At 43.3% G+C, this 26,639-nt stretch overlaps 2 protein-coding genes across 3 annotated transcripts in view; both read right to left on the reverse strand.

Moving 5' to 3' along the window:
• Positions 1–13,340, reverse strand: part of CAMLG (calcium modulating ligand) — a 16,262-nt gene extending 2,922 nt beyond the window's left edge. The window contains exons 1-3 of the mRNA XM_008057997.1: positions 13,069–13,340; positions 10,227–10,690; positions 5,727–5,792 (exon numbers count right to left, since the gene is read on the reverse strand). Of these exons, the coding sequence (XP_008056188.1) occupies positions 5,727–5,792; positions 10,227–10,690; positions 13,069–13,240 (702 nt within the window). The 5' untranslated portion in view covers positions 13,241–13,340. The remainder of the gene's footprint in view (positions 1–5,726; positions 5,793–10,226; positions 10,691–13,068) is intronic.
• Positions 13,341–21,980: 8,640 nt separating this feature from the next.
• SEC24A (SEC24 homolog A, COPII coat complex component) overlaps positions 21,981–26,639 on the reverse strand; it is an 82,711-nt gene continuing 78,052 nt past the window's right edge. For both annotated transcript variants that reach the window (XM_021712319.1, XM_008057998.2), the window contains exons 22-23: positions 24,054–24,157; positions 21,981–22,441 (exon numbers count right to left, since the gene is read on the reverse strand). In XM_021712319.1, coding sequence (XP_021567994.1) covers positions 22,327–22,441; positions 24,054–24,157 — 219 coding nt within the window. In that variant the 3' untranslated portion in view covers positions 21,981–22,326. The remainder of the gene's footprint in view (positions 22,442–24,053; positions 24,158–26,639) is intronic.

Here is a 26,639-nt window from a genome sequence, read left to right on the forward strand (position 1 = left end):
AGGCAATCCACTCACCTCAGCCTCCCAAAGGCGCGGGATTACAGGCTGAGCCACCGAGCCCAGCTATTCCAGCACTTTTGAAGGAGCCCAAGTCCAGCCTGGGCAACATAGCAAGAACTCAACTCTACAAAAAATTTTTAAAAATTAGCCAGGTATGGCAGTGTGCACCTGCAGACTCAGCTATTTAGGAAGCTGAAGTGAGAGGATCACCTGAGCCAGGAGGTTGAGGCTGTGGTAAGCAATGATTGTACCACAGCACTCCAGCCTGAGACACTGTGAGATCTCCAACTCAAAAAAAAAAAAAAGGTGCAAACAGGAATGATTCCATTTATGAGGATTATTAGGCCGTTGCCTTGCTAGACTCTGGTGTGTCCACGTGCTCTTTGAGCTATGGCTGTCGCCATGCTTCCTGGTTTTGGCCCCCTCCCCCACCTTGGGGAGGTGAATCTTCTCTTTCTCTCTCTCACTAATTTACTTTAAATAAACAATATTTTCTAATCTAACTTCTGTGCAATTCTTTGCATCTTTCACGCAGCATCAGGTTGCACCCCAGACACCGACATCCGCAGTGGGTCAGACCTAACATTCTGGAGGCCCTGCTAGGAGAGTGTGACCCTAACATTTTTGGAGGTCCCACCGAGATATGCCATTCTCTCATTCTCCTCTTAACACTGAGAACTGCCGCTCTCTCTCCTCTCCAAAAGCCCTCAAATACACCCATTTTTGTGGCTCTTTTTTTTTTTTTTTTTTTGAGTTGGAGTCTCACTCTGTCGCCCAGACTGGAGTGCTATGGTCGCTCCCGGCCACTGCAGCCTCGACTACTGGGCTCCAGCAATCCTTCCGCCTCGGCCTTCCAAGTAACTGGAACTACAGGCGCACGCTGCCATGCCTGGCTAATTTTTGATTTTTATTGTAAAGATGAGGTCTCGCCAAGTTACCAAGGTGGGTCTCAAACCTGCAGGTTCAGGCAATCCACTCACCTCAGCCTCCCAAGGTACGGGATTACAGGGTGAGCCACTGAGCCTGGCTTTTGTGGCCCTTTGGAGGCCACACTTGCCTCTGAGTGTCAGTCCCCTTTCAAATCTGTGAAAGGTGAATAATAAACTTCTTTCTATTTTCAAAAAAAAAAAGAATTATCAAATGAGACAAATCTAATCTATGATGGGGAAAATGATCTCTTGGGTGTAGGAGCTGGGACTGCCTGGAAAGAAGCATGACTGAACCTCCTGGGGTGACAGCAAAGTACTAAACCTTGAAAGGGACATGCGATTAACAGGTTGTCAAAATTTATCAAATGGTATACTTGAGACTTGAGCATTTCACTTATGAAAATGTTACCTAATGGCTGGGCATGGTGCTCATGCCTATAATCCCAGCACTTTGGGTGGCAGAGGCGAGAAGAGTACCTTGAGCACAGGGGTTCGAGATCAGCCTGCGCAACTTGGTGAGACTTCATCTCTACAATAAATCATAAAAATTAGCTAGGCATGGTGGCGTGTGCCTGTAGTTCCAGCTACTTGAAAGGTTGAGGCAGAAGGATCACCTAAGCCCAAGAGGTCGAGGTTGCAGTGGCCGTGAGTGTGCCACTGCACTCCAGCCTGGGTGACAAAAGTGAGACTCCAACTCAAAAAAAAGAAAAGAAAAAAAGAAATGTCACCTTAAGAAAAAAGAACTGCCAGACACAGTGACTCACATCTGTAATTCCAGCACTTTGGGAAGCAAAGACAAAGATGACTGCTGGAGCCCACGGGTTTGAGACCAGTCCGAGTAACTTGGCATGACCTTGTCTCTACAATAAATCAAAAAACTAGCTAGAGCTGGGCTCGGTGGCTCAGCCTGTAATCCCGTGCTTTGGGAGGCTGAGGTGAGTGGATTGCCTGAGGCCGTGGGTTCGAGACCCATCCGGGCAACTTGGCGAGACCTCATCTCTACAGTAAAAAAAAAATTAGCCGGGCATGGTAACACGTGCCTGTAGTTCCAGCTACTTGGAAGGTTGAGGCAGAAGGATCGCCGGAGCCCAGCAGGTCAAGGCTGTGGTGGCCAGGAGCGGCCACTGCACTCCAGTTTGGGTGAAAGAGTGAGACTTCAACTCAAAAAAGAAAAGAAAAGAAAAGAAAACTAGCTAGGCATGGTGACACATGCCTGTAGTTCTAGCTACTTGGAAGGCTGAAGCGAGAGGATAGCCTGAGCCCAGCAGGTTGAGGCTGTGGTGGCTGTGAACATGCCACTACACTCCAGTCTAGGCATCAGAGCGAGACTCTGACCGAAAAAAGAACTGTCAGATGCGGTGGCTCATGCCTGTAATTCCAGCACTTTGGGAGGCAGAGGCAAGAGGATTGCCAGAGCCAAGGGCTTGTGACTAGACTGGGCAACATAGCGAGATCTCATCTCTACAATAAAGCAAAAAATTAGCCAGGCATGGTGGTGTATGCCTATAGTCCCAGCTACTTGGAAGGCTGAGGTGGAAGGAACGCCTCAGTTCATCAGGTCGAGGTAGGCATGATTGTGCCACTACACTCTAGCATGAGTGACAAAGTGAGACTGACTCAAAAAATAAAATAAAACAATAAACAAATACTGAATTGTGGGTGAAGTATACTGATGTGTCCATCTATGAAATACTTTGCAGTGTATCAAGAAAAATTAGATTGAAAATAGGTAGAAAATTAGACAGATACACAATGAATATAATACTGTGGAATCTAGATGGTAGTTACAAATGAGTGTTCGTGGCACAATTCTGTCAACTTTTTTGTGTTTAAAACTGCTTTAGGATTGACACAAGAGTAGGCTGTGATCTGTTTACACATCCAGTTAGATTACAGTTCACTATTCACAAAGAAACCTTTAGGCTGAACATGTAAATGTAAACATGTAAATGTAAACATGTAAAATGGCACATAAAAATGTAAACATGTAAAATGGCAACTTCAGGCTAAATGTAATTTAACAGTTCCAAAATTAACAAAATGATCAAAACTTTAGGCATTGACATCACTCTCACCATTATAAATATACTTATTTGGTCTCAAATCCCCTGGACGATAGCAGAACAGTGGTTTTTGTAAGATGGGCACAAGAATTTCAGGGTTTTTTTTTCGTTTTTGTAAGAGTAGAGTAGAGGGTACTTGCTGGATTCTCCTGTTTTCAATCAAAAACCAAAATCTGTTCTTTTATTGGGATCTATCTGCTTTCTTTCGTTCTTTTTTTTTTTTTTTGAGTCAGAGTCTCACTATGTCACCCAGACTGGAGTGCAGTAGCATGCTCATGGCCACTGCAGTCCCAACATTCTAGGCTCAGGCAATTCTTCCGCCTCAGCCTTTCAAGTAGCTGGAACTACAGGCACATGCCACCATGCCCAGCTAATTTTTTTGATTTATTGTAGAGATGAGGTCTTACCAAGTTGCCCAGATTGATCTTAAACCCATGGGCTCAGGCAATCCTGTCACCTCAGCCTCCCAAAGTGCTGGGGTTATAGGCGTGAGCCACTAAGCCTGGGTGCTTTCTTAAAGTTATAGTTTAGGTTGCATTTAGCATGAGTGACTCCATTTTGGATTGATCTCGTCTGTTGAGGCCTAGTGCACAAGCTCAGTCCAAAACAATGGCTTCCTATAATTTTGTTTAAAAATGTCCCCTTTTCGGTTAGGTTTTTACTTAGGTTGAGACAGTGACCAAAACATACGGCCTTGGTGTCACTCACAATTACCAGCATTCTAAATTCATATGTTATAGTGTCCCCATGGTCACATATTTCTTTGAGTTTTTGCCACTCTAGTCAAATACAGATCATCTGACATTGTGGAGATGGTTTCTTGTAAACTTTTGAGAAAATACACAACAACAAACTACCGTTATGACTATCACAAGGATAATATCAAGAGTTTGTAGTATTGTTCGTAGTTAGGGTCCCTATGAACCTAACCAAATAAAATTGAAAAAAGAAAAAAAAAATGCTTAACAAAATGTCGTTGGGAGAAAGTATACAGTCAAGTATCCCTTTTTCTCTTTTCCATTCACCTAGTAACCCATACACATCTCACATAAGCATTGTTTTTTTGTTTTTTTTGAGTTGGAGTTTCACTCTGTCTCCCAGGCTGGAGTTCAGTGGCAGGCTGATGGCCACCACAGCCTCGACCTGCTGGACTCAGGAGATCCTTCTGCTTCAGCCTTCCCAGTAGCTGGAACCATAGGCACGCACTACCACACCCGGCTAATTTTTGATTTATTGTAGAGAAAATGTCTCGCCAAGTTACCCAGGCTGGTCTCAAATCCCTGGGCTCAGGAAATACTCTCACCTCCACCTCCCAAAGTGCTGGGATTACAGGCATGAGCCACCGCACCCGGCCATAAGCATTGCTAAATTTCATATATATTCTTCCAAAATTTCTGTATGCATATATAAGCAAAATCAAATAATATACTTTTTTCCTCCTTTTCAAAAACAAAGGAGAACACTATAGTTCCTATTCTGCACTTTGGTTTTTTTTTCCTCTCTTAGTATTTCTTGGAGAGTTTACCAGTATCAGTACATGGACAGTTTCTTCATTCTGAATAGATATGCCATAATTTTTTTACATAGTCACTTATTTATTTATTTATTTTTGAGTTGGAGTCTCACTCTGTCACCCAGACTGGAGTGCAGTGGCCGCTCCCGGCCACCGCAGCCTCGACCTGCTGGGCTCCAGCGATCCTTCCGCCTCAGCCTTCCGAGTAGCTGGAGCTACAGGCACGCGCTACCACACCCGGCTAATTTTTGATTTATCGTAGAGATGAGGTCTCGCCAAGTTGCCCAGGCAGGTCATGAACCCGCGGGCTCAGGCAATCCACTCACCTCAGCCTCCCAAAGGCGCGGGATTACAGGCTGAGCCACTGAGCCTGGCACACAGTCATTTATCACTGGACATTTAGGCTGCTTCCAAACTTTTTCTACTGTAAAACTTCAATCAATATTTCAAGGGTAATTTCTAAATAAATGTTTCAATTAAAATTGCAATTATTTCTTACTCTTTTACTTTCTGTATTTGACCTATTTGATCCTTCAAAAATTTTAAATTCATTAAAACCCCACACATAGTTTCCGTCAGCCCATTAATTATGATGAAGCAAACAGTCAAGTAGCCATTTTTCCAGCAAAAAACTCCTACAAAACTTGATCACACAAGTAAAGTTATCTTCTATGTCAGGCAAGCCAGTCCCTATAAAACTGAATGTACATCTGCTGTCAAGCAGACCAGTTAAACATTGTCACCATCATTCTATTCTGCAATAGTGGCCAAGTATTTCTTACAAATATCAGATCAAGTGCATTGTTATCAAGTGTTCAGTAAGGAGCACAGTAAGATAATCAAACCCATTTTTAATTAATTCCCTTTATTGTAGACAAGCTGAATTACTAAATTTACTAAGTAATTAAATTGAATACTTTTCTTAGACACGTACTTTCGTGAAGGATCTCAACCCACCGTGGAACAACATTTAGATAAAAATATAATAAAAATGTTGCAGCAATGTCAAAATGCTATAAAAGTTTCTAATTACTCACTTTTTGAACTTAATGCATCAGAAACAGAAACAAATAGTTTGAAGATAAGCACTGGTGGGCAAACCACACTTTCAATAGCACAGATTCAGAACACAAGTAGGACTAATATTTTTAAGTTACTAAAATTAGCTAGTCATAAATCAATCCAAATACATCACCATAATTTAGAAAAAATTTAATTTACCTTGGGAAAATATTTGTATAGTCCCATGTACGCAAGTTGTAAAGTAAGAAATGGAGCAAATATGGACTGTGAAGATAAAAAATAAAATTAAATATTTCCAACATAATCATTCAAATCACAATAAATCAAAATAATAGCAGATAAAATTCAATAAGATAAACTTAAGTTTTTGGCCTGGCGTGGTGGCTCATGCCTGTATGTAATCTCAGCACTTTGGGAGAATCACTTGAGTTCAGGAATTTGAGGTTACCCTGGGTAGCATAAGGAGACCTCATCTCTACAAAAAAGTCAAAAAAATTTGCCAGGTGTGGTGGTGCACACCTATAATCCCAAATATTTGGGAGGTGGGGAAGGAAGATCACTTGAAACCAGAAGTTTCAAGCTGTGATTGTGACACTGTCCTCCACTCTAGGCAATATATGAGATCTTCAAATGAAAAAAAATTTTTTTCTTTTTTGAGTTGGAGTGTCACTCTGTTGCCTAAGCTGGAGTGCAGTGGCATGCTCACGGCCACTGCAGCCTCTGGAACTACAGGCATGTCCCACCACGCCTGGCTAATTTTTTTATTTATTGTAGAGAGGAGGTCTCACCAAATTGTCCAGGCTGGTCTTAAACCCGTGGGCTCAGGCAATCCTCTCACCTCAGCCTTCCAAAGTGCTGGGATTACAGATGTGAGCCACCATGCTTGGCCAAAAAAAATTTTTTTTAGTGGTTAAAATAATCTTTTTTAGAGCTTCTTTTAAAGGGTAAAGAAAATAGAGATTTAATATTCTAAATATAAAACATGTTTCTCAAGTCACATAATTATTTCACATGCTTTCAGTTTCCTCTCGTAAACCCAGGTTGTAGTTCAGTGGCATTATCATGGCTTACTATGACTTCAAACTCCTGGGCTCAAGAATCCTCCTACCTCAGCCTCCTGAGTAGCTAAGACTACAGGCAAGCGCCACCATGTCCAGTTAATTTTTTAGTATTTTGGTAGAGATGGGGATCTTACTATGTTGCCAAAGCTGGTCTCCAACTCCTGGCCTCAAGTGATCCTCCCTCCTCGACCTCCCAAAGTACTCCAATTACAGGTGTGAGCCTCCGCGTCCTGCTAAAACTTACCTTTTAAATTATTTAAAGTGGCCAGGCACAGTAGGTTACACCTATAATCGCAGCATTTTGGGAGGCTGAAGTGAGAGGACTGCCTAGGCCCACAGGTTCAAGACTAGCCTGGGCAACTTGGCAAAACATCATCTCTACAATAAATCAAAAAATTAGCCAGGTGTGGTGGTACATGTCTGTAGTTCCAGTTGCTTGGAAGGCTGAGGCAGAAGGATTGCCTGAGCCCAGCAGGTTGAGGCTGCAGTGGACATAAGCGTGCCACTACACTCCAGCCTGGGCGGACAGAGTTAGACTCCAACTCCAAAAAAACAATTTTTAAGTATTAAATGGTGATAGATGTATAACACATCGTGTAGTAACATTTCCCTCACCTAGAGGGACTTAACTGACATCTTGCAAGCACACATCAGAGGCTCAGCACTCAAAATAGATGCCACTCTTCCAGCTACTTAGGAGGCTGAGGCAAAAGAATCACTTGAACCCAAGTTTGAAGCCAGCCTGGGCAACACAACAAGATTCCATCTCCTAAAAAAAAAAAAATACGGCCAGGTGCGGTGGCTCAAGCCTATAATCCCAGTACTTTGGGAGGCCAAGGAGAGAGGATTGCCTGAACCTGTGTGTCGGAGATCAGCCTGGGCAACACAGTGAGACCTCATCTGTACAATAAATCAAAAATTAGCTGGGCGTGGTAGCTTGTGCCTGTAGTTTCGGCTACTTGGAAGGCTGAGGCAGAAGGATCACCTGAGCCCAGCAGGTCGAGGCTGCGGTGGCCAGGAGTGTGCCATTGTACTCCAGCCTGGACAACAGAGTGAGACCCCAACAAAAAAAAAAAAAAAAAAAAAAAGGTGCCATTCATTCCTCAGACTCTGGGGAAAGGAATCAACTCATACAGCTATCACCTCTGATCCTTAAATAAACTATTCTTTTTTTTTTCTTTTTTTGAGTCTTACTCTGCTGCCCAGGCTGGAGTGCAGTGGCATAATGGCAGCTCACCGCATCCTCCAACTCCTGGGCTCAGGTGATCCTTCTGCCAGCAGTATCTCAAGTAGCTGGGATGTGCCACCACCCCAAAGTGCTGGGATTAAGGAGTGAGCCATAGATCACCTTGGTGATCTGGCTATTCAGACAAAATAAAAAAGATCAAAATAACATTTCATTTACACAATTATTTTTTATTTTCATTTTTTTGAGTTGGAGTTTCACTCCGTCGCCCAGACTGGAGGGCAGTGGCACGCTCCTGGCCACCGTAGGCTCGACCCGCTGGGCTCCAACGATCCTTCCGCCTCAGCCTTCCGAGTAGCCAGAATTACAGGCATGCAATACCATACCCGGTTCATTTTTGATTTATTGTAGAGATGAGGTCTCACCAAGTTGCCTGGGCGGGTCTCGAACCCGTGGGCTCAGGCAATCCACTCACCTTGGCCTTCCATAGTGCTGGGATTACAGACTGAGCGGCTGAGCCCAGCCCATAGTTATTTTTTAAATCAAAAGTATTGTGAAGGGAGTGAAGGACCAAACACACCAGATGGCAGTATAATGAGGGGAGTGAAAAACATCTGAATATCCGATAGCAAAGAAAACCAGAAAATCGAAACAACAAAAAATCTCACACAAAAATGAGGCACAAAAATAGAACACAACATCAAAGCATGAACGCACTAAACCTTCACATAAGAGACAAGAAAGAGCTAAACAGCTCACTAAATGCTTAAAACATCACTGATCTTTGCTATAACAATTTATCATCAGAGGAAAACAAAGCTACTCAACAGATTCTATTTACAAAAATATCTGCATAAACAGATTTTTTAAAACTGTTTTGCTTAATGATATAAACATTAATTGTCTAGCAAATGTGCCTGGCACATGGTAGGTATGCTTAAAATGCCTACTGAATAGAAATACCTCAAAGAGCAAGATGCTGAACTATGAGTGATACTTTCCTGTATTCTTCCACATATTTTAAGACAAAAGGACTACATCACGGTGCAACAAAAATGGACTGTCATTATAATACAACATAAAATGATGAAATGCCTTCTGAACCATAGGAAAATAACCTCATATTCAAGATGACAGGAATTGTATTTTAATGTTTTAAATTATTTGAACACTGCTATCTAATATATGGTATATGTAGGAACTTAACCCCTTGGTTCTAAAATGGAACTGCCTGGGTTTAATACCAGCTGTCACTTAGTAGTTGTGTGACCTTGGGCAAATGATTTAACCTCTCTGAGTCTTCATTCCTTCACAGATTCAAAAGATACCTAGTTCATAAGAATGAGGATTAAATGAATACTTATATATGTAAAGCACTTAGAATGGTATACTTTTGTACCCGGTATATACAAGAGTTTTAGTTCAGTATCTGAGAAGGAAGTGTCTTGGGTTCCCCTCAGATATCAAAATGCACAGATGTTCAAGTCCTTTTTATAAAATGGCACAGTATTTGTATATAATGTACCCATTTCCTCCCAAATACTTTAAATCATTTCTAGATTATATATGATAGCTAATACAATGTAAATGCTCTGTAGATAGTGGCCATATTTTTCTTTTTTAAAAATACTGTTAGTTAGGAGGATATATTTTTATTTGCATTATTTTTCTTTTTTTTATTTTTATTTTTGAGTTGGAGTCTCGCTCCATTGCCCAGACTGGAGTGCAGTGGCCGCTCCCGGCCACCGCAGCCTTAACCTGCTGGGCTCCGGCGATCCTTCCACCTCAGCCTTCCGAGTAGTCAGAATTACAGGCATGTGCTACCACGCCCAGCTGATTTATTTATTTATTTATTGTAGAGATGAGGTCTCGCTGCCCAGGCGGGTCTCAAACCCGCGGGCTCAGGCAGTCCACTCACCTCAGCCTCCCAAGGCGCAGGATTATAGGTTGAGCCACTGAGCCTAAAAAAAAAAAAATACGGCCAGGTGCGGTGGCTCAAGCCTATAATCCCAGTACTTTGGGAGGCCAAGGAGAGAGGATTGCCTGAACCTGTGTGTCGGAGATCAGCCTGGGCAACACAGTGAGACCTCATCTGTACAATAAATCAAAAATTATTATTTTTATTATGTATTATTTTTCATTGTATTATTTTAAGTTTTTTCCAAATATTTCTGATCCATAGTTGACTGAATTCACAGGGGAGGAACCAACATGACAAAACCCACAGATACACAAGGCCAACTGTAATTATTATTAGGCTCTGCATTTATCAGAACACCTCATTCTACAATTAAAATGAATTGCAAAGTTTAAAATACATCTCCAAACAGCCACGTGGATCTGGTAGATATTAAGTTACTACTGGAAATGACATCTAAGGATTAAAAGCACTCATTATAACCGACTTGCATCTTCTATGAAATTAGTTAATAATTTATTATCTTTTCTTACCAGGTATTTGCAAACGAAAGCTCTGACTCCAAGAGCAAGAAGAGCACATCCCATCAATCTAAATATTCGAAAAGAGTCAAATTCTTCTGCTGTACTTCCATCGTCCTGATTGGGTTTTTCACTAATCAGCTGTTTCCTTAACTTCATTGCTTCTTCGAATCTGGAAAGGTACTGTTCTAGGCCATGGCGGGAACCCCTCTGGGCGGTGTCTGATGTCAGGTCCCCTCTGTTTCGCTGCCGGAGCTCAAGATTGACATCATTACTGCACTCAGGTGGTTTAATCAAAGAGTCCAATTTGTCTCCCAGTGGGGACCCCTTTACCTCGGCCACACCACCCTGCTGGTCAGTTGTTCCTGTACTGACCGAATCACCCAGCACTACTCGCTTTGAAACTGAAGGAACGCTGAGAGAATTCAGTTTATCACTGTCCTGCTGCTGCTTTGATTTTGTTTGACTTTCTTCTTCTGAGAAAAGAAATTTAAAAGCCTTATGCATTTATAACATACTGGCAAACAACTTACTTACATGTTAATATTTTAAAATATGCTGCTGCAGCCAGAACTCAGCAGTCTCTGAGCTGAAATAAATTCTTGCATAAAACAAAAATTAGTTCCTTCCTCCACAGTCTCAGAATATATCACCCCAAGAGAATAATCCTGCAGAGGAAATAACCCAAAGGTTGTGGGTAGGAGATAGGATTAGCAGACAAACTGGTTACAATATTCAGGAATGGAGCAAGCTATCAAGACCAACTTTTCAGCCAGCCTCAGTCTCATGCCTGTAATTCCAGCAATTTAGGAGGCTGAGGCAGGATGATCCCTTGAAGCCAGGAGTTGGAGACCAGCCTGGGCAATATAGTGAGACCTAGTCTCTATAAAAAAAAAAAATTTATTGCCTGCCCTCCCTCATTAGAGTAAAAATATAAGTCCACAGACAGGTACAGTGGCATGTGACTGAAGTCTCAGCTATTTGGGAGGCTAAGGCCAGAGGATCAAGCCCAGGAATTTGAAGTTATAGTGAGCCATGATCAGGTCACTACACTCTAGCCTCAGAGTGAGATTCTGCCTCTTCAAAAAAAAAAAATGCCTAAAAAAAAATTTTTTTTTTTTTGAGTGAGATTCTCACTTTCTTGCCCAGGCTGCAGTGTAGTGGCACATTCACCTCAACCAGCTGAGTTGGTTGTTGCCCAGGTTGGAGTGCAGTGGCACACTCACCTCGACCAGCTGGGCTCAGGCAATCCTTCCATCTCAGCCTTCCAAGTAGCTAAAACTCCAGGCGTGGCCCACCACACCCAGCTAATTTTTTGATTTATTGTAGAGATGAGGTCTCAACAAGTTGCCCAGGCTGGTCTCGAACCGGTGGGCTCAGGCAATCCTCTCGCTTCCGCCTCTGGAAGTGCTGGGATGACAGGCGTGAGCAGTCTCGCGCCCACCAAGTTTTTAAAAATCTGTATTTCAAAATTAGATTTCTGAATCCAAAGCCCTGTGACCATAGGGCGTGGCATAACCTATAGCTAATGTTTATATAGTCAGGCAGCCATAAGTAGGTACACTTCGGCAGTTTCAGGATGTTGGGCTGGTTAAAAAAAAAAAAAAAAACAAACCTTTTAAGACATAAATGTTCCTTTTTTTTGAGTTGCAGTCTCGCTCTGTCGCCCAGACTGGAGTGCAGTGGCCGCTCCCGGCCACTGCAGCCTCGACCTGCTGGGCTCCGGCGATCCTTCGACCTCAGCCTTCCAAGCAGCTGGAATTACAGGCGTGCGCTACCACGCCCGGCTAATTTTTTTATTTATTGTAGAGATGAGGGCTCGCCAAGTTGCCTAGGCGGGTCTCGAACCCACGGGCTCAGGCAATCCACTCACCTCAGCCTCCCAAGGCGCGGGATTACAGGCTGAGCCACCGAGCCCGGCTAGGACATAAAATTTTCAAAGCAAAAGAACAAAATATAGAAAGCACCCCCAAGAAAGAGAATAAGCAATGCTTTGGGAAAGAATAAGCATCCTGATAAACGTTTCTTCTACAGTTATAGAAGAATTTGGAATGGTGTTCTTACCTCTCATCTGAACAAGTTCAAAGCTTCAGATTTAAAGCCTCACAAGAACAAAAGTCACAAAGATCTAAGGAGCGTTCAACCAGTGACTAAAGGCCAATCACGAACGGAAACTTGGCTAACACGAGGGCAGACTAAGTGTTCAATTACATCCACACCCAACATGTTTGTTAAGAAGCTCCCTGGACATGTCCTGGGGGAGAAATGAGGAACTCCGCTTTGGGGCTGAATGCGGTCCGGACATCAGTCCCATCAATCTCGGCTAAGGAGGGGAACCTCGGACCAGGCCGGCACGTGCCCTTGGTGGGCCAAAGAACGCTCACTCCCACCCTTCCCACCCCTGGCTCCGGCAGGCCCGGAACGCAGACCGGGCGAGGACCCCAGGGGTCCCCGATCCGCGTAGGACGGACGAGGGGCAGTTCCGTCGAGACCCGGGGCGGGGGCGCACGAGCGCTTTCCAGCCAAAGGCCGAGGAGGGTCAACGCCAGGGAGGGCAGGAGGAGGAAAGGCGCTCGGGACGTGCTTCCAAGAAAAGCCAGCTTCCTAAGGGGAGGTCAGTCGGGGGAGCGGGTGGCAATCAGGGCGCCGTCCCAAGGCGGCCGAGCAGAGAGGCTCGGGGGCAATCTCTGGGGGAGGCCCCCCGAAAACGGGGCACGTCCTGGGGCCGAGGAGTGAGGACCCGGGATGGCACCTGGGGGCGGTCACAAAGGTCAGCGGAGTGGACAGGGAGCTGGAAAGGACGACGCTGAAGGTCCAAGGGACGCGCAGGCGCGGGGGGCAGGGAGGTTCTCACCCGCGCCGCTCCCGGGCCTGTGGAAGCCCATGATGCGGTTGATGCGCTGTTCCGAGTTCATGAGCAGCTTTCTCCGCCGCAGCTCGGCCCGACGCTGCGAAGCCGACAGGCTTGAGCCCGCTGGGACCGCCGGCCGGTCCCCGCCGTCGGCGGCGACGGTCACCGACTCCATCCTCCCCTCCACGGTCCGGGAAGGGCGGCGGCGGTGGGGGCGGCGGCAGTCGCGGCGCAGACGACTAGAGGCCGGGCCACAAGGCGCGCATCACCCTCCCGCGGTAGACCCGCCCCCCCCCTCCCAGCGCGACGCCCGGGCCCGCCGCCGCTAAGCACGCGCGCGCCGCCGGGCGGGACCGAGCGCAGGGCTGCGGCCGCCATCTTGGGAGAGGGCAGCGCGGGGAGGCTCGTCCCTTTCCGCGTCGGCTGGCCCTCACCGATCCCCTCTCCGACCCCCAGTGGGGCCCCGGACTCTGCTGTTCACTCGGGTGTGAAAAAAACGGCACCCGGCGTGACGCGTGGGAAAGGCGCAGTGAGGAGCAGGCCCGTCTTAGGTGGGCGCCAGGAAGAAAAATGGAGATTGCGGCGTCAGGCGGTTGTTTTCAGACCCGCAGCCTCGCTCGTTAGGCCGTGGGAACACGTAACTCCGAGAGCGACGCTGAGGGCAGCGTTGTGCGGGGATTTGTTCTCGGTGGTCACTGCTCAACCTGAACTGCTCTTCTCCGGAAGTACGCGACTAGTTTGTTCCCAGGCTTTCCTCAGGTTTTTTGTTTTCAAATCAGACCTTCCCGGCCGGGCGCGGTGGCTCACGCCTGTAATCCCAGCACTTTGGGAGGCCGAGGAGAGAGGATCGCTTGAGCCAAGGAGTTTGAGACCAGCCTGGGCAACAGAGAGCGACCTAGACTCTACAAAAAAGAAGAAGAAAAGAAAAGAAAGGATCGCCTGAACCCAGGAGGTCGAGGCTGCGGAGAGGAGGATCGTGTTGCTGCACTCCAGCCTGGGTGACAGCGTGAGACCACTGACTCAGAAAAAACACAAACACACACTAGAAAATACTTTCCCAGCAAAGCCTTTCCTGTCAGTGCTATGTAAATTACTAACACTCCCCATTCCCATTCCCCTTCTCCGCCTTACTTTTCTCCTTAGCGTTTATTACCACCTCACCTGCTAAAGATACTGATAGCAGCCGGGCTCGGTGGCTCAGCCTGTAATCCCGCGCCTTTGGGAGGCTGAGGTGAGTGGATTGCCTGAGCCCGCGGGTTCGAGACTCGCCTGGGCCACGAGACCTCATCTCTACAATCAATCAAAAAATCAGCCCGGCGTGGTAGCGCGCGCCTGTAATTCCGGCTACTTGGAAGGCTGAGGTGGAAGGATCGCCGGAGCCCAGCAGGTCGAGGCGGCCACTGCACTCCAGTCTGGGCGACAGAGTGAGACTCCAACTCAAAAAAAAAAAAGATACTGATAGCGTCTGTTATCTTCTGTTTCTCACGAACTAGAATATGAGCTCCAGGAGGACAAGCACTGTGTTTTGTTCACGGCTATATTTCCTAAAGCAGTGTGGACACAGCAGGACTCACCCAGTAGGCACAGTAGTTCCTAAAGCAGTGTGGACACAGCAGGACTCACCCAGTAGGCACAGTGTCGAGGGCCCCCGACGATAGTCTTGGGGGCCCACGAAAATGTTTTAATGTTTTTAAGTCAAAAGAAAAAAATGCAATAATATATGGTAATGAATTCAATCTGGATTATAGTTATCATGAATGCCAACACAGTCATAAAATGCAATCTTAAGTATGTTTTTATGGAGGAAGGCAAAAAAGTGCCTAGGGCCCAAGAAAGTTAGAATGCAGCCCCTGGCACTCATAAGTAATGACTTAGTAAATGAATGAGTACTTCAATGAAGGAATAAAACCCTCCAACTCTTGCTGAAGGGCTTCATGGACAGTTCACACCTGAGGCTGCAGAAGATGAAGTAACCTACAAGGCCTCCTGCATGAAAGTGAGTGAAGCTGGGCTCCATGGATCAGCTTGTAATCCCACGCCTTGGGAGGCTGAGGTGAGTGGATTGGCTGAACTCGCGGGTTTGAGGCCCACCTGGGCAACATGGTGAGACCTCATCTCTACAATAAATCAAAAAATTAGCCAGGGGTGGTATCGCAGGCCTATAGTTCCAGCTACTCAGAAGGTTGAGGCAGAAGGATCGCCAGAGCCCAGCAGGTCAAGGCTGTGGTGGCCGGGAGCGGCCACTGCACTCCAGTCTGGGCGACAGAGTGAGACTCCAACTCAAAAAAAAAAAAATCAAAAAGTTAGCCCAGGCGCAGTGACTCAACCTGTAGTCCTAGCCCTTTGGGAGGCCGAGGTGAGAGGATTGCATGAGACCGGGGGTTCGAGATCAGCCTGAGCAACTTGGTGAGACCTTGTCTTTACAATAAATCACAAAAACTAGCTGGGCATGGTGGCATGCGTCTGTAGTTTCACCAACTTTGAAGACTGAGGCAGAAGGATCGCCTAAACCCAGCAGATAGAGGCTGCAGTGGCCGTGAGTGTGCCACTGCACTACAGCTTGAGAGACAAGAGTGAGACTCCAACTCAAAAAAAAAAAAAATTAGGCCGGGCACAGTGACTGTCTGTAATCCCATCACTTTGGGAGGCGGAGGTGAGAGGATTGCCTGAGACCATGGGTTTGAGACAAGGATAGAGAACTTGTCGAGACCTCGTCTCTATGATAAAACAATTAGCCAGGCATGGTGGCACATGCCAGTGGTTCCAGCTGCTTGGAAGGCTGAGACGGAAGGATTGCCTGAGCCCAGCAGATGGAGGCTTCAATAGCTGTGAGCAGCATGCCACTGCACTCCAGCCTAGGTGACAGAGTAAGACTCCGACTCAAAAAAAAGAAGTAAAAGAAAACCTGATAAATATACAAGTAACAATATGCGTCTCTTTTTAAATCCTATTCTCCTTTAACAACAACAACGAAAAGAAAACTAGCCAAATACAATTCCAGGAAAACAAGACTTTTTCATTTGAGAGAGCCTATAAAAGTCAAAAGTTTCAGCTCTTTTTTGTTCCCCCCTTAAAAAAAGAGTCTCACTGGAGTCCAGAGGCATGATCATAGCCTAGAACTCCTGGTTTTAAGTGATCTTCCTGCCTTAGCCTCTTGAGTAGCTGGAACTACAGTCACAAACCAGCACACCTGGCTAATTTTGTTGTTGTTGTTAGAGACAAGGTCCTGATATGTTGCCCAGGCTGGTCTTGAACACCTAGCCTCAAGTCATCATCCTGCCTCAGCCTTTGAGAGTGCTGGAATTATAGGCATGATCAGTTTCTTTTGATGTATTGATGTATAATGGCTCATTTAGTCAGGTAAGAGTTAAAAGTGTCAAGATTTCATGTTATGTGCTTACCTACTTCTAAGGGACATTTTTCTGGTGGGGTTTCTGCAGTTTCTTAATTATCGTTCCTAGCACACCCCAGTAGTATATGTGCTTCTATGGAAAATGATATATACATTTTTTAATTTTTGTATTAATTCCTTTTTTTTTGTTTGAGTCAGAGTCTCACTCTGTCACCCAGGTTGGAGTGCAGTGGCACACTCATGGCCACCACAGCCTTGACCTGCTGAGCTCAGGGGATCCTTCCAACCTCAGCCTTCCAGGTAGCTGGAACTACAAGTGCGTGGCGCCACACCCAGCTAATTTTTTTGATCTATTGTAGCAACAAGTTCTCATCAAATTGCCCAGGCTGGTCTCAAACCCCTGGACTCAAGCAATCCTCTGACCTCTGCCTCCCAAAGTGCTGGGATTACAGGCATGAGCCACTGCACCCAGTTTAAACAAGCCATTTTCAATGAGTTTTGTTAGTATATAATTTTTATTTGATCCTAGAATTCTTTAGGAAGCCTAATAATTTTTTGACTTATTTATTTTTGAGTTAGGATCTCATTCTGTCGCGCCAACTGGTAGGAAGTCTAATGTTAATTTTTAAAATACACTGTAGATACAAAGCTCAACAGATTGAATATTAAGAATGAAGTGAGCCGGGCTCGGTGGCTCAGCCTGTAATCCCAGCACTTTGGGAGGCTGAGGTGAGTGGATTGCCTGAGCCCACGGGTTTGAGACCCGCCTGGGCAACTTGGTGAGACCTCATCTCTACAATAAAATCAAAAATTAGCCGGGCGTAGTAGTGCGCGCCTGTAGTTCCAGCTACTTGGAAGGCTGAGGCGAAAGGATCGCTGGCGCCCAGCAGGTCGAGGCTGCGGTGGCCGGGAGCGGCCACTGCACTCCAGTCTGGGTGACAGAGTGAGACTCCAACTCAAAAAAAAAATGAAGTGAGCGCTGGGCTCGGTGGCTCAGCCTGTAATCCTGTGCCTTTGGGAGGCCGAGGTGAGTGGATTGCCTCAGCCCGCGGGTTCGAGACCTGCCTGGGCAACTTGGCGAGACCTCATCTCTACAATAAATCAAAAAAATTAGCCAGGCGTGGTTGCGCATGCCTGTAATTCCGGCTAATCGGAAGGCTGAGGTGGAAGGATCGCGAGCCCAGGAGGTCGAGGTTTCGGTGGCCGGGAGCAGCCACTACACTCCAGCCTGGGCGACAGAGTGAGACTCCAAATCAAAAAAAAGAATGAAGTGAGGCCGGGTGTGGTGGCTCATGCTTATAATCCCAGCACTTTGGGACACCTAGGTGAGAGGATTGCCTGAACCCATGTGCTCAAGAGCAGCCTAGGCAACCTGGTGAGACCTCATCTCTATAATAAATCAAGAAAAAGCGGGGCTCGGTGGCTCAGCCTGTAACCCCACGCCTTTGGGAGGCTGTGGTGAGTGGATTGCCTGAGCCCGCAGGTTCGAGACCCGCCTGGGCAGCGAGACCTCATCTCTACAATAAATCAAAAAATAGCTGGGCGTGGTAGCGCACGCCTGTAGTTCCGGCTACTTGGAAGTGTGAGGCAAAAAGATCGCCGGAGCCCAGCAGGTCGAGGCTGCGGTGGCCAGGAGCAGCCACTGCACTCCAGTCTGGGTGACAGAGTGAGACTCCAACTCAAAAATAAATAAATAAATAAATAAATCAAGAAAAATTAGCCAGGTGTGATAACGCATGCCTGTTTTTCCAGCTACTTATAAGGCTGAGGCAAAAGGATCGCCTCAGCCCAGCAGGTCAAAGCTGAGGTGGCCGGGAGTGTGCCACTGCACTCCAGCCTGGGTGACGCAGTAAGCCTCCAATTCAAAATAAAATTTAAAAAAAATTAAGTGATTGGCCAGTCGCAGTGGCTCACACCTATAATCCCAGCACTTGGGGAGGCTGGGATTACATTTTTTTAAAATGTCTATTAAAAAAAAAAAAAAAAAAGAGGCCAGGTGTGGTGGCTCAAGCCTGTTTCGCAGCACTTTGGGAGACTGAGGTGAGAGGACTGCCTGAGTCCAGAGGTTTGCGACCAACCTGGGCAACTTGGTGAGACCTCATCTCCACAATAAATAAATAAATAAATTTTAGCCAGGTGTGGTGACGTGTGCCTGTAGTAACAGCTACTTGGAAGGCTGCGGAAGGATCGCCTGAGCCCAGCAGGTTGAGGCTGCAGTGGCCGTGAGCGTGCCACTGCACTCCAGCCTGGGTGACACAGTGAGACTCTGACTCCCCCACCTCAGAAAAAAAAAAAAAGAAAGAAATAGGAATTTACTCCAGAAAGAATTAATCTTATACAACAGTTTTCAAATATTTGAAAAGAAAATGGCTGGGAATTTTCCAGAATTGAAGGTGTAAGAGGATCTTCAGATTGAAGTGCACTCTGAATAACAAACAAGAAAAATAAATCTAGAATAATAAAACCATAGAACATTAAAGATAAAAGAAATATCTTAAAAGCAAACAGATTATCATCAAATGAACAACTGGACTGACAGTACTCATGTTCTTTTTTTTTTTTGCAAAAGCAGATTTTATTCAGAGGACAGAAAAGCTCCCACACTGGGAAGGAACTAGAAGGGGTTGCCCTACTCATCTTCTTATTAAGAGTACAAAAGACAATGGACTGGTATCCTAACATTATTAGGGAAAAAGAACCTTCAATCTAGAATTTCAAACCTAGTTATGCTTGAGGAGTCAGCATCAAGAATTGGGTTTATGACCTTCCAGACACCTACTTAGCAGATTTAAAGCACCTTCAGCAATAGTTTTCCATTGATTTTACTTGGATGCACCCCACAGCATGACTTAGTGATTGGCAAATTCATATCACTTTAAATAACTAGTCATTGTATATAAGCGCTTTCAATTAGCTTTATTGAGTAACCAAACTGATAAGTTAGCATAGATCAAACAATTGTTTGCATGGGTTACAAATGACTTTCTTTTTTTTACAGGATAAAACAGTGAAAATTACAAACTGTAAAAAGGAAGACAAATCTTGTCTCTAACATTTCAGAGAAACAAGATTTAACACAGCACATTGAAGATCAATACATATTTGAATTTGAGAACAGGAATTTAATATTACAATATTATACACTACTTTACAAAATTAAAATTTCTATATAATGATTACATTTGTAATAGTTAACAAAATCTTGAAATCACATTTGGTGGTCCCCTACATAATAGCTGTTATGCATCTTTGATTAGAAGAAATCTTTATTCTAATTATTGCAAAACAGTCTATTAGACTCAATACATTACATTAAATAAAAAACAATGAAAATACATGCGAACTAAAATAAATGATACTGCTCAAGTGAATATTAGTATGTCAGACTTACAGAAATGTTATTTAAAAAATTCTAGAAATTAGAAAAATAGAGTACTTTTTATGGTAGAACTGCCATGCTCAGATTTAAATACCAAGATTGCCCTTGTCTGTTACTTTAGTAGTTGTAGATCTGTAGAAAATTCAAGGATCTTTCATAATTTACAACTACGATAAAAAAAATATGGCATAGTGTAAATATTAGTTGCTTTTCGTCAAAAAATAATACAAGATGATACAGTAGGTAGTGCCCTACTGCAAAACCAAAACCAAAAAAAAAACAAACCTAAAAACTACATTCAACATTGCAAAAAATAATTGCTTTATATCAATATCTCCAAAAGGCTCATTCATTCTCTCATTTTCTAGAGAACAAATATTGTGAATCCTAACTAAAGTTATGTTTTGTATGACCTGTTATAAAATTATTCTGGATTGCACAAGTTATTACACAGTATCTAAAATAATTTTTTAAAGTAAAATTTAAAAAGTAAATTTGTGAAATATACTAATAAAGCATATGGTAATAACAAGAGTCATACCCACTTAAGGATGTAGTGAGGCACAAGGAAGATTATCCCTAGAAGCACAAATATTTCCCTCTGGAAGATTCTTCACTACTATTAAGAAAGGACCTATAAATATCAACATTTAAAATCACATTGAAAAGAAAGTTTTACTTATTTTAAGAAACATCAGTACATAATGACTTTGTTTCTTTAAAATGGGAAAATGTAAATTTATTTTAATTAGCTACAATTTGAAAACTGTTTCCTGATATATGAAGCAGTTTTCAAGAAAACTTCCAGTTCAATGTACCACTTGCACACTGAAAACAAACCTTAACACTGCTTAAGGGAGATAATATTTTTATAAAACACAATTACTCTGATCCAGCTGGCAAGCAGTAGTTGTATACCCTAGAAGGACTGATTCTTCCCTATCCCAAATAACTCAGTTAAAGTCAGCTTACTTTGATGTAAACCTGAAAGTTACTATTTCATTGGTGATCACGTAAGACCAAGATTGTAAACACATATTCTAACCCATTAAAACAAAAAAACAAAATATTTTCATCAAGTATTACACATGAACATCTTTTAAGAAGTTCATACAAGACAAGATGAATCTGTGAGAATTGAGCCAAACTCTTTTAAAGATACTATATCACAGCACTTTAGAAAAACAGATGTATAATTTGTAAACAAAATTCGCTCAATAGTTTTGACTATATTATTTCTCTAGCTGAAACAAAAAAGCAGTCTCTTGAGCATGTTCAGAAATCAAGTTTCTTTCATAACTTCAATATATTGGATTTGTGTAATCTTAATATCTACCAAATCAAATAGCAGCATTCATGCTTTAATAGATTTCAATATTCAAGAATAAATGTTTCTTATGAGTGGCTTCCAATTTAATTACTAAACTCCTTAGAAAAATGTTACTGATACATTTGAGATAGCATCTAAGAAACTTTTCTTTCATTCATCCTCATTTCACCAAAATAACACTTTTATTATACATCCAGAGCAGAAATATACCAAATGAAAACCCACTTAAAGGATCAAGACAACTAAAGTTTCTCACCTCCCTATTAACACTGCCACTCCCAACATATTTTTGAAGGCAGCTAAAATTCTTTTTACTGAAGAATAAGACAATATGTCCAAATTTTCTGCATCCAAATCACAAAACCACCTAATTATAGCTTTCACTTCAAATCAAAGTGACTTTGTTCAGGTACAAAGAATACTGACAGATTTTTAAAGCTTGGACATCTTCACATTTCTCTCAAACTAGACTAGAATTAGTATACTCTAGTTTCAGTTAACGATGATCCTTTTCCTTCCTTTAAGACAATTTAAAAAACAGCTGTGGGGTATGAATTCTAGTTTTCCTACATTCTATTTTTTTCTGAATTTTTTTAATTTTAAAAATATCATTATCAATGGATTTGTAACTTCTCTGCAACACTTAGTCTTATGAGGTTTTAAATGTAGCAGCCAAAAATCTAGAAAAATAAAAAATGAGAAATAGGCTGGGCTCGGTGGCTCAACCTGTAATCCCAGCACTTTGGGAGGCCGAGATGAGTGGATTGCCTGAGCCCATGGGTTTGAGACCCGCCTGGGTAACTTGACAAGACCTCCTCTCTACAATAAATCAAAAAAAAAAAGAGAAATATACATGTGGAACACAGAAGTTTTTATTTTACAAAATGTACTTTGCCTCTGCAGTATTGCCCCACCTTATGTTAATCCATAGCAACTCAAACATAATTGGCAGAAAAGAGAAAAGTTACCCAATCATATGTAACTCTATTTTGATTTGAAAAATACAGTATTTCAGAGTTGCATGTTTGATTCTCTGCTGTGGTCCTTTATTTGCTATAGTTTGTTGAAATCACAGTGAGAACATCGTAATCATCACATTAGTCCACAAACTTAAAACTTAATAGAAAAGAAAGGTACTATACATTCCCAGGTATTCTGCGCTATCATGACATTTCTTAGAAATAACTATATCAAATTTCTTCATTTATTCACTTGTTGCTGTATATGCAAGAGGAATTCATAATATGATAATGCAGATTCTGTTCTGTCTTCTACCATGTTTTGAAGGAAGTTTGCTTTCATTGGACTCTCATCCCTTAGGAATAAAATGCAAAAATATTTAAATAAATGTAACTGAAAAATAAACAGTGGATTTGTCACAAGTCTTTTGATTTACTCTGATAACCATTATAACACTTATCATACAAATAACTCATGTTGTTTAGTGTGAGAAGTTTACAGCAGAATTAAGAGAAATAGTTTATCCAATAATTCTGCTTCTAGATATATATCCAAAGGAATTGAAATCAAAGAGATGTCTGCACTCCCATGTTCAGCATTATTCAGAATAGCCAAAACATGAAAATAAATAAACTGGCCACCAACAGATGAGTGTTTTGTTGTTATTTGTTTTTTAAGAAGTAGGGTCTCGTTCTGTCATGCACGCTGGAGTGCAGTACACCTTGAACTCCTGGGGGGTCAAGCAATCTTCCTGCCTCAGCCTCTGAAAGAGCTGGGAATACAGGTGTAGACCACCATGCCTGGATAATTTTTAAAAATCATTTGTAGAGTTAGAGTCTTGCTATGTTGCATAGGATGGTCTCGAACTCCTAGCTTCAAATAATACTCCTGCTTTGGCCTCTCAAAGCAGGGATTATAGGCATGAGCTACCATGCCCAGCCAAGATTTTTAATTGTTATATATATATATATATATATATATATATATAATAGAATACTATTTAGCTTTTAACAAGTAGGAAATTCTGTCATTCTGCAACATGGATGGACCTCAGTGAAATAAGCAAGACAGAAAGAGACAAATATTCCTGGGTCTTACTTATAATGTAGAATCTAAAAAAGTTGAATTCATAAAAATAGAGAGTAGAATCATTGTTATCGAGGTTGGGGACAGGAAGGCGGTGCTTCAGTTCTACAGGAAGACTAGGTTCTGGTGACCTATTTATTACACAACATAGTGACGATGGTTAATAATGATGTATTTATATATTTAAAAATAGCTAGGCCAGGTACAGTGGCTCAAGCCTGTAATCCCAGCACTTTGGGTAGCCAAGGTGAGAGGATTCAGCCTGTGGGTTCAAGAGCAGCCTGCGCAACATGGTGAGACTTCGTCTCTACAATAAATCAAAACAGATGGGCATGGTAGCGCACACTTGTAGTTCTGGCTACTTGGAAGGCTGAGGCGGAAGGATCGCCTAAGCCCAGCAGGTTGACGCTGAGGTGGCCGTGAACATGCCACTGCATTACAGCCTGGTTGATGAAGTGAGACTCCAACTCAACAAAAACAAAAAAAATGGCTAAAAGATTTTGTTCTCACCACAGAGACAATAATTATCTGTGGTGACAGATATGTTAATTAGCCTAATTTGATTATTCCACAATATATCTATGTATCCAAACATCACAGTGTACCTATAAATATATACAATATTATTAGTCAAATAAAAATGAAAAAGAGAGACATCATTAAACTTTTTCCTAACAAATTTATCAAAATTTCAGTAATTCCAATAATTGGATATAAAGCATTATTTAGTACTATTTATTATGAAGAATTATTTTTCTTTTCCTTTTTTTTATAGTCTTATAAAAGGTTTGTTTAAGAATTAGTCACAGGTCTATGATCCAAAACAGGTCCTTACCAAGGCCAAATTGTTTTACTACTAGTAAATAAAAAATTCAACTTACCTTATTACATAAAGAATTGGGAAAAATGGTCTCTGCTCTCTAAGCCAAGAGATGAAAGCTATTATTCTGGCAGATTCTGGTGTATCAAGTTCTGGAAGGTCTGTCTATTAAACAAAACCAACAATATCCACCTTACTCTAATCATATATCGAGTGTATGCTCTACAGTACTTCTCAAATGTTATATGACTCACTTGATGACCTTGTTGAACTGCAGATATTGATTTAGAAAGGGAGAGCTGACATTCTACTTTCCTAACAAATTCCCAGGTGATGCCATGCTACTTGATTGGAAACCAAACTTTTCTAGCAATAATCTAGAAAAGGAGTAGGCAAACATCTTTTTTTTTTTTAATGTCGGAGTCTCACTCTGTTGCCTAAGCTGGAGTGCAGTGACATGCTCACAGACACTGCAGCCTCGACCCGCAGGGTTCAAGTGACCCTTCCACCTCAGCCTTCCAAGTAACTGGAACTACAGACTTGCACCACCATGCCCGGCTAATTTTTTGATTTATTGTAAAGATAAGGTCTTGCTAAGTTGCCCAGGCTGGTCTAGAACCTGTGGGCTCAGGCAATCCTCTCACCTAGGCCTCCCAAAGTGCTGGGATTATAGGCGGGAGCCACTGTGCCTGGCCTAGGCAAACATCTTAAAGGACCAGACAGTAAACCCTTTAGACTTGCAGGTCATTTGGTCTATGTTACAACTACTCAGCTGTACCAGTTACACCAAAATAGTCATGGATAATACATAAATAAACGGGCATAAATGCTGCAAAAAAACCTTATTTACAAAAACAGGTGGCAGGTGCCCCCTGGGCTTAGTTTGCCAAGCCCTAATCTAGAAGAACCTCCTAGCTCCTCTCTTCATTTTATTATGATAACCAGAATTGATTCATTCAGGCGGTTATTTAAAATATAACAATTTAGCCGGGCTCGGTGGCTCAGCCTGTAATCTCGCGCCTTTAGGAGGCTGAGGTGAGTGGATTGCCTGAGCCCGCGGGTTCAAGACCCGCCTGGGCAACTTGGCGAGACCTCATCTCTACAATAAATAAAAAAATCAGCCGGGCGTGGTAGTGCACGCCTGTAATTCCGGCTACTCGGAAGGCTGAGGCGGAAGGATCGCCGGAGCCCAGCAGGTCAAGACTGCGGTGGCTGGGAGCGGCCACTGCACTCCAGTCTAGGCGACAGAGTGAGACTCCAACTCAAAAAAAAAAACAATTTTAGGCTGAACTTCGTGGCTGAACTTCGTAATCTCAGCATTTTGGGAGGCTGAGGCAAGTGGATTCCCTGAGCCTGCAGGTTTGAGATCAGCCCAGGCAACTCAGTGAGACTTCATCTCCACAATAAATCAAAAAGTTAGCCAGGCGTGGTAGCACACACCTCTAGTTCCACCTACTTGGAAGGCTGAGGTAGAAGGATCGCCAGAGCCCGGTAAGCAAATGCTGCAGTGGCCATGAGGAGGCCACTGCACTCCAGCCTGGGTGATGAAGTGAGACTCCAATACAAAAAAAGGACAAAAGCCAGTGTTTAGGTTGGACATGGTGGCTCACACCTATAATCCCAGCACTTTAGGAGGCCAAGGTGAGAAGACTGCCTGAGAGCCCAAGGGTTCAAGACCAGTCTGGGCAAAGTGGCAAGACCTCATTTCTATAATAAATCAAAAATTAGCCAGGCGTGGTGGCATGTGCCTACTATAGTTCCAGCTCTTTGGAAGGCTGAGGTGGAAGGATCACCTGAGTCTAGCAGGTCGAGGCTGCGGTGGCCGTGAGCATGTCACTGCACTCCAGCCTGGGCAACAGAGTGAGACTCCAACTCAAAAAAGAAAAAAAAATAGCAATTTCGTATTTACCCATTACTTAGTAAACAGTTATCCAATCTACTAGTTTTGCCCAACGTCTGAAAGCTAGCTAGTGCTAATTCTAGCTGTAATCCTAATACATATGTATTTTAAATACATAAATCCCCTGATAACTTCTATGAATGGAGTCATAGAACCTATCAATACAAAAACCTTTCAAAGAAAGAAACAAAGAAATATATGGCCAGGCTCAGTTGGCTCAGCCTGTAATCCTAGCACTTTGGGAGGCGGAGGTGAGTGAATTGCCTGAGCCTACGGGTTTAAGACCAACCTGGGCAACATGGCGAGATTTCGTCTATACAATAAATAAAAAAAAAATTAGCTGGATGTGGTAGTGCACGTCTGTAGATCTGGCTACTTGGAAGGCTGAGGCGGAGGGATTGCCAGAGCCCAGCAAGTTGATGCTGGGATAGCCATGAGTGTGCCACTGAACTCCTGCCTGAGCGATGGAGTGAGATTCCAACTCAAAAAGAGAAAAAGATAGATCAGTTTGTTGAAGTGACATCTGCATTTTGATATGTACTGTAGCATTAGTCACATTAGCCAAGATATGAAATAAAACTAAGTGTCCATTAAAAAATTAATTGATGCCGGGCTCGGTGGCTCAGTCCGTAATCCTGTGCCTTTGGGAGGCTGAGGTGAGTGGACTGCCTGAGCCCGCGGGTTTGAGACCCGCCTGGGCAACTTGGCAAGACCTCATCTCTACAATAAATCAAATTAGCCGGGCGT

The sequence above is a fragment of the Carlito syrichta genome, unplaced genomic scaffold (assembly GCF_000164805.1).
Source record: "Carlito syrichta isolate Samal-C Ts95f unplaced genomic scaffold, Tarsius_syrichta-2.0.1 Scaffold303182, whole genome shotgun sequence".
NCBI lineage: Eukaryota > Metazoa > Chordata > Mammalia > Primates > Tarsiidae > Carlito > Carlito syrichta.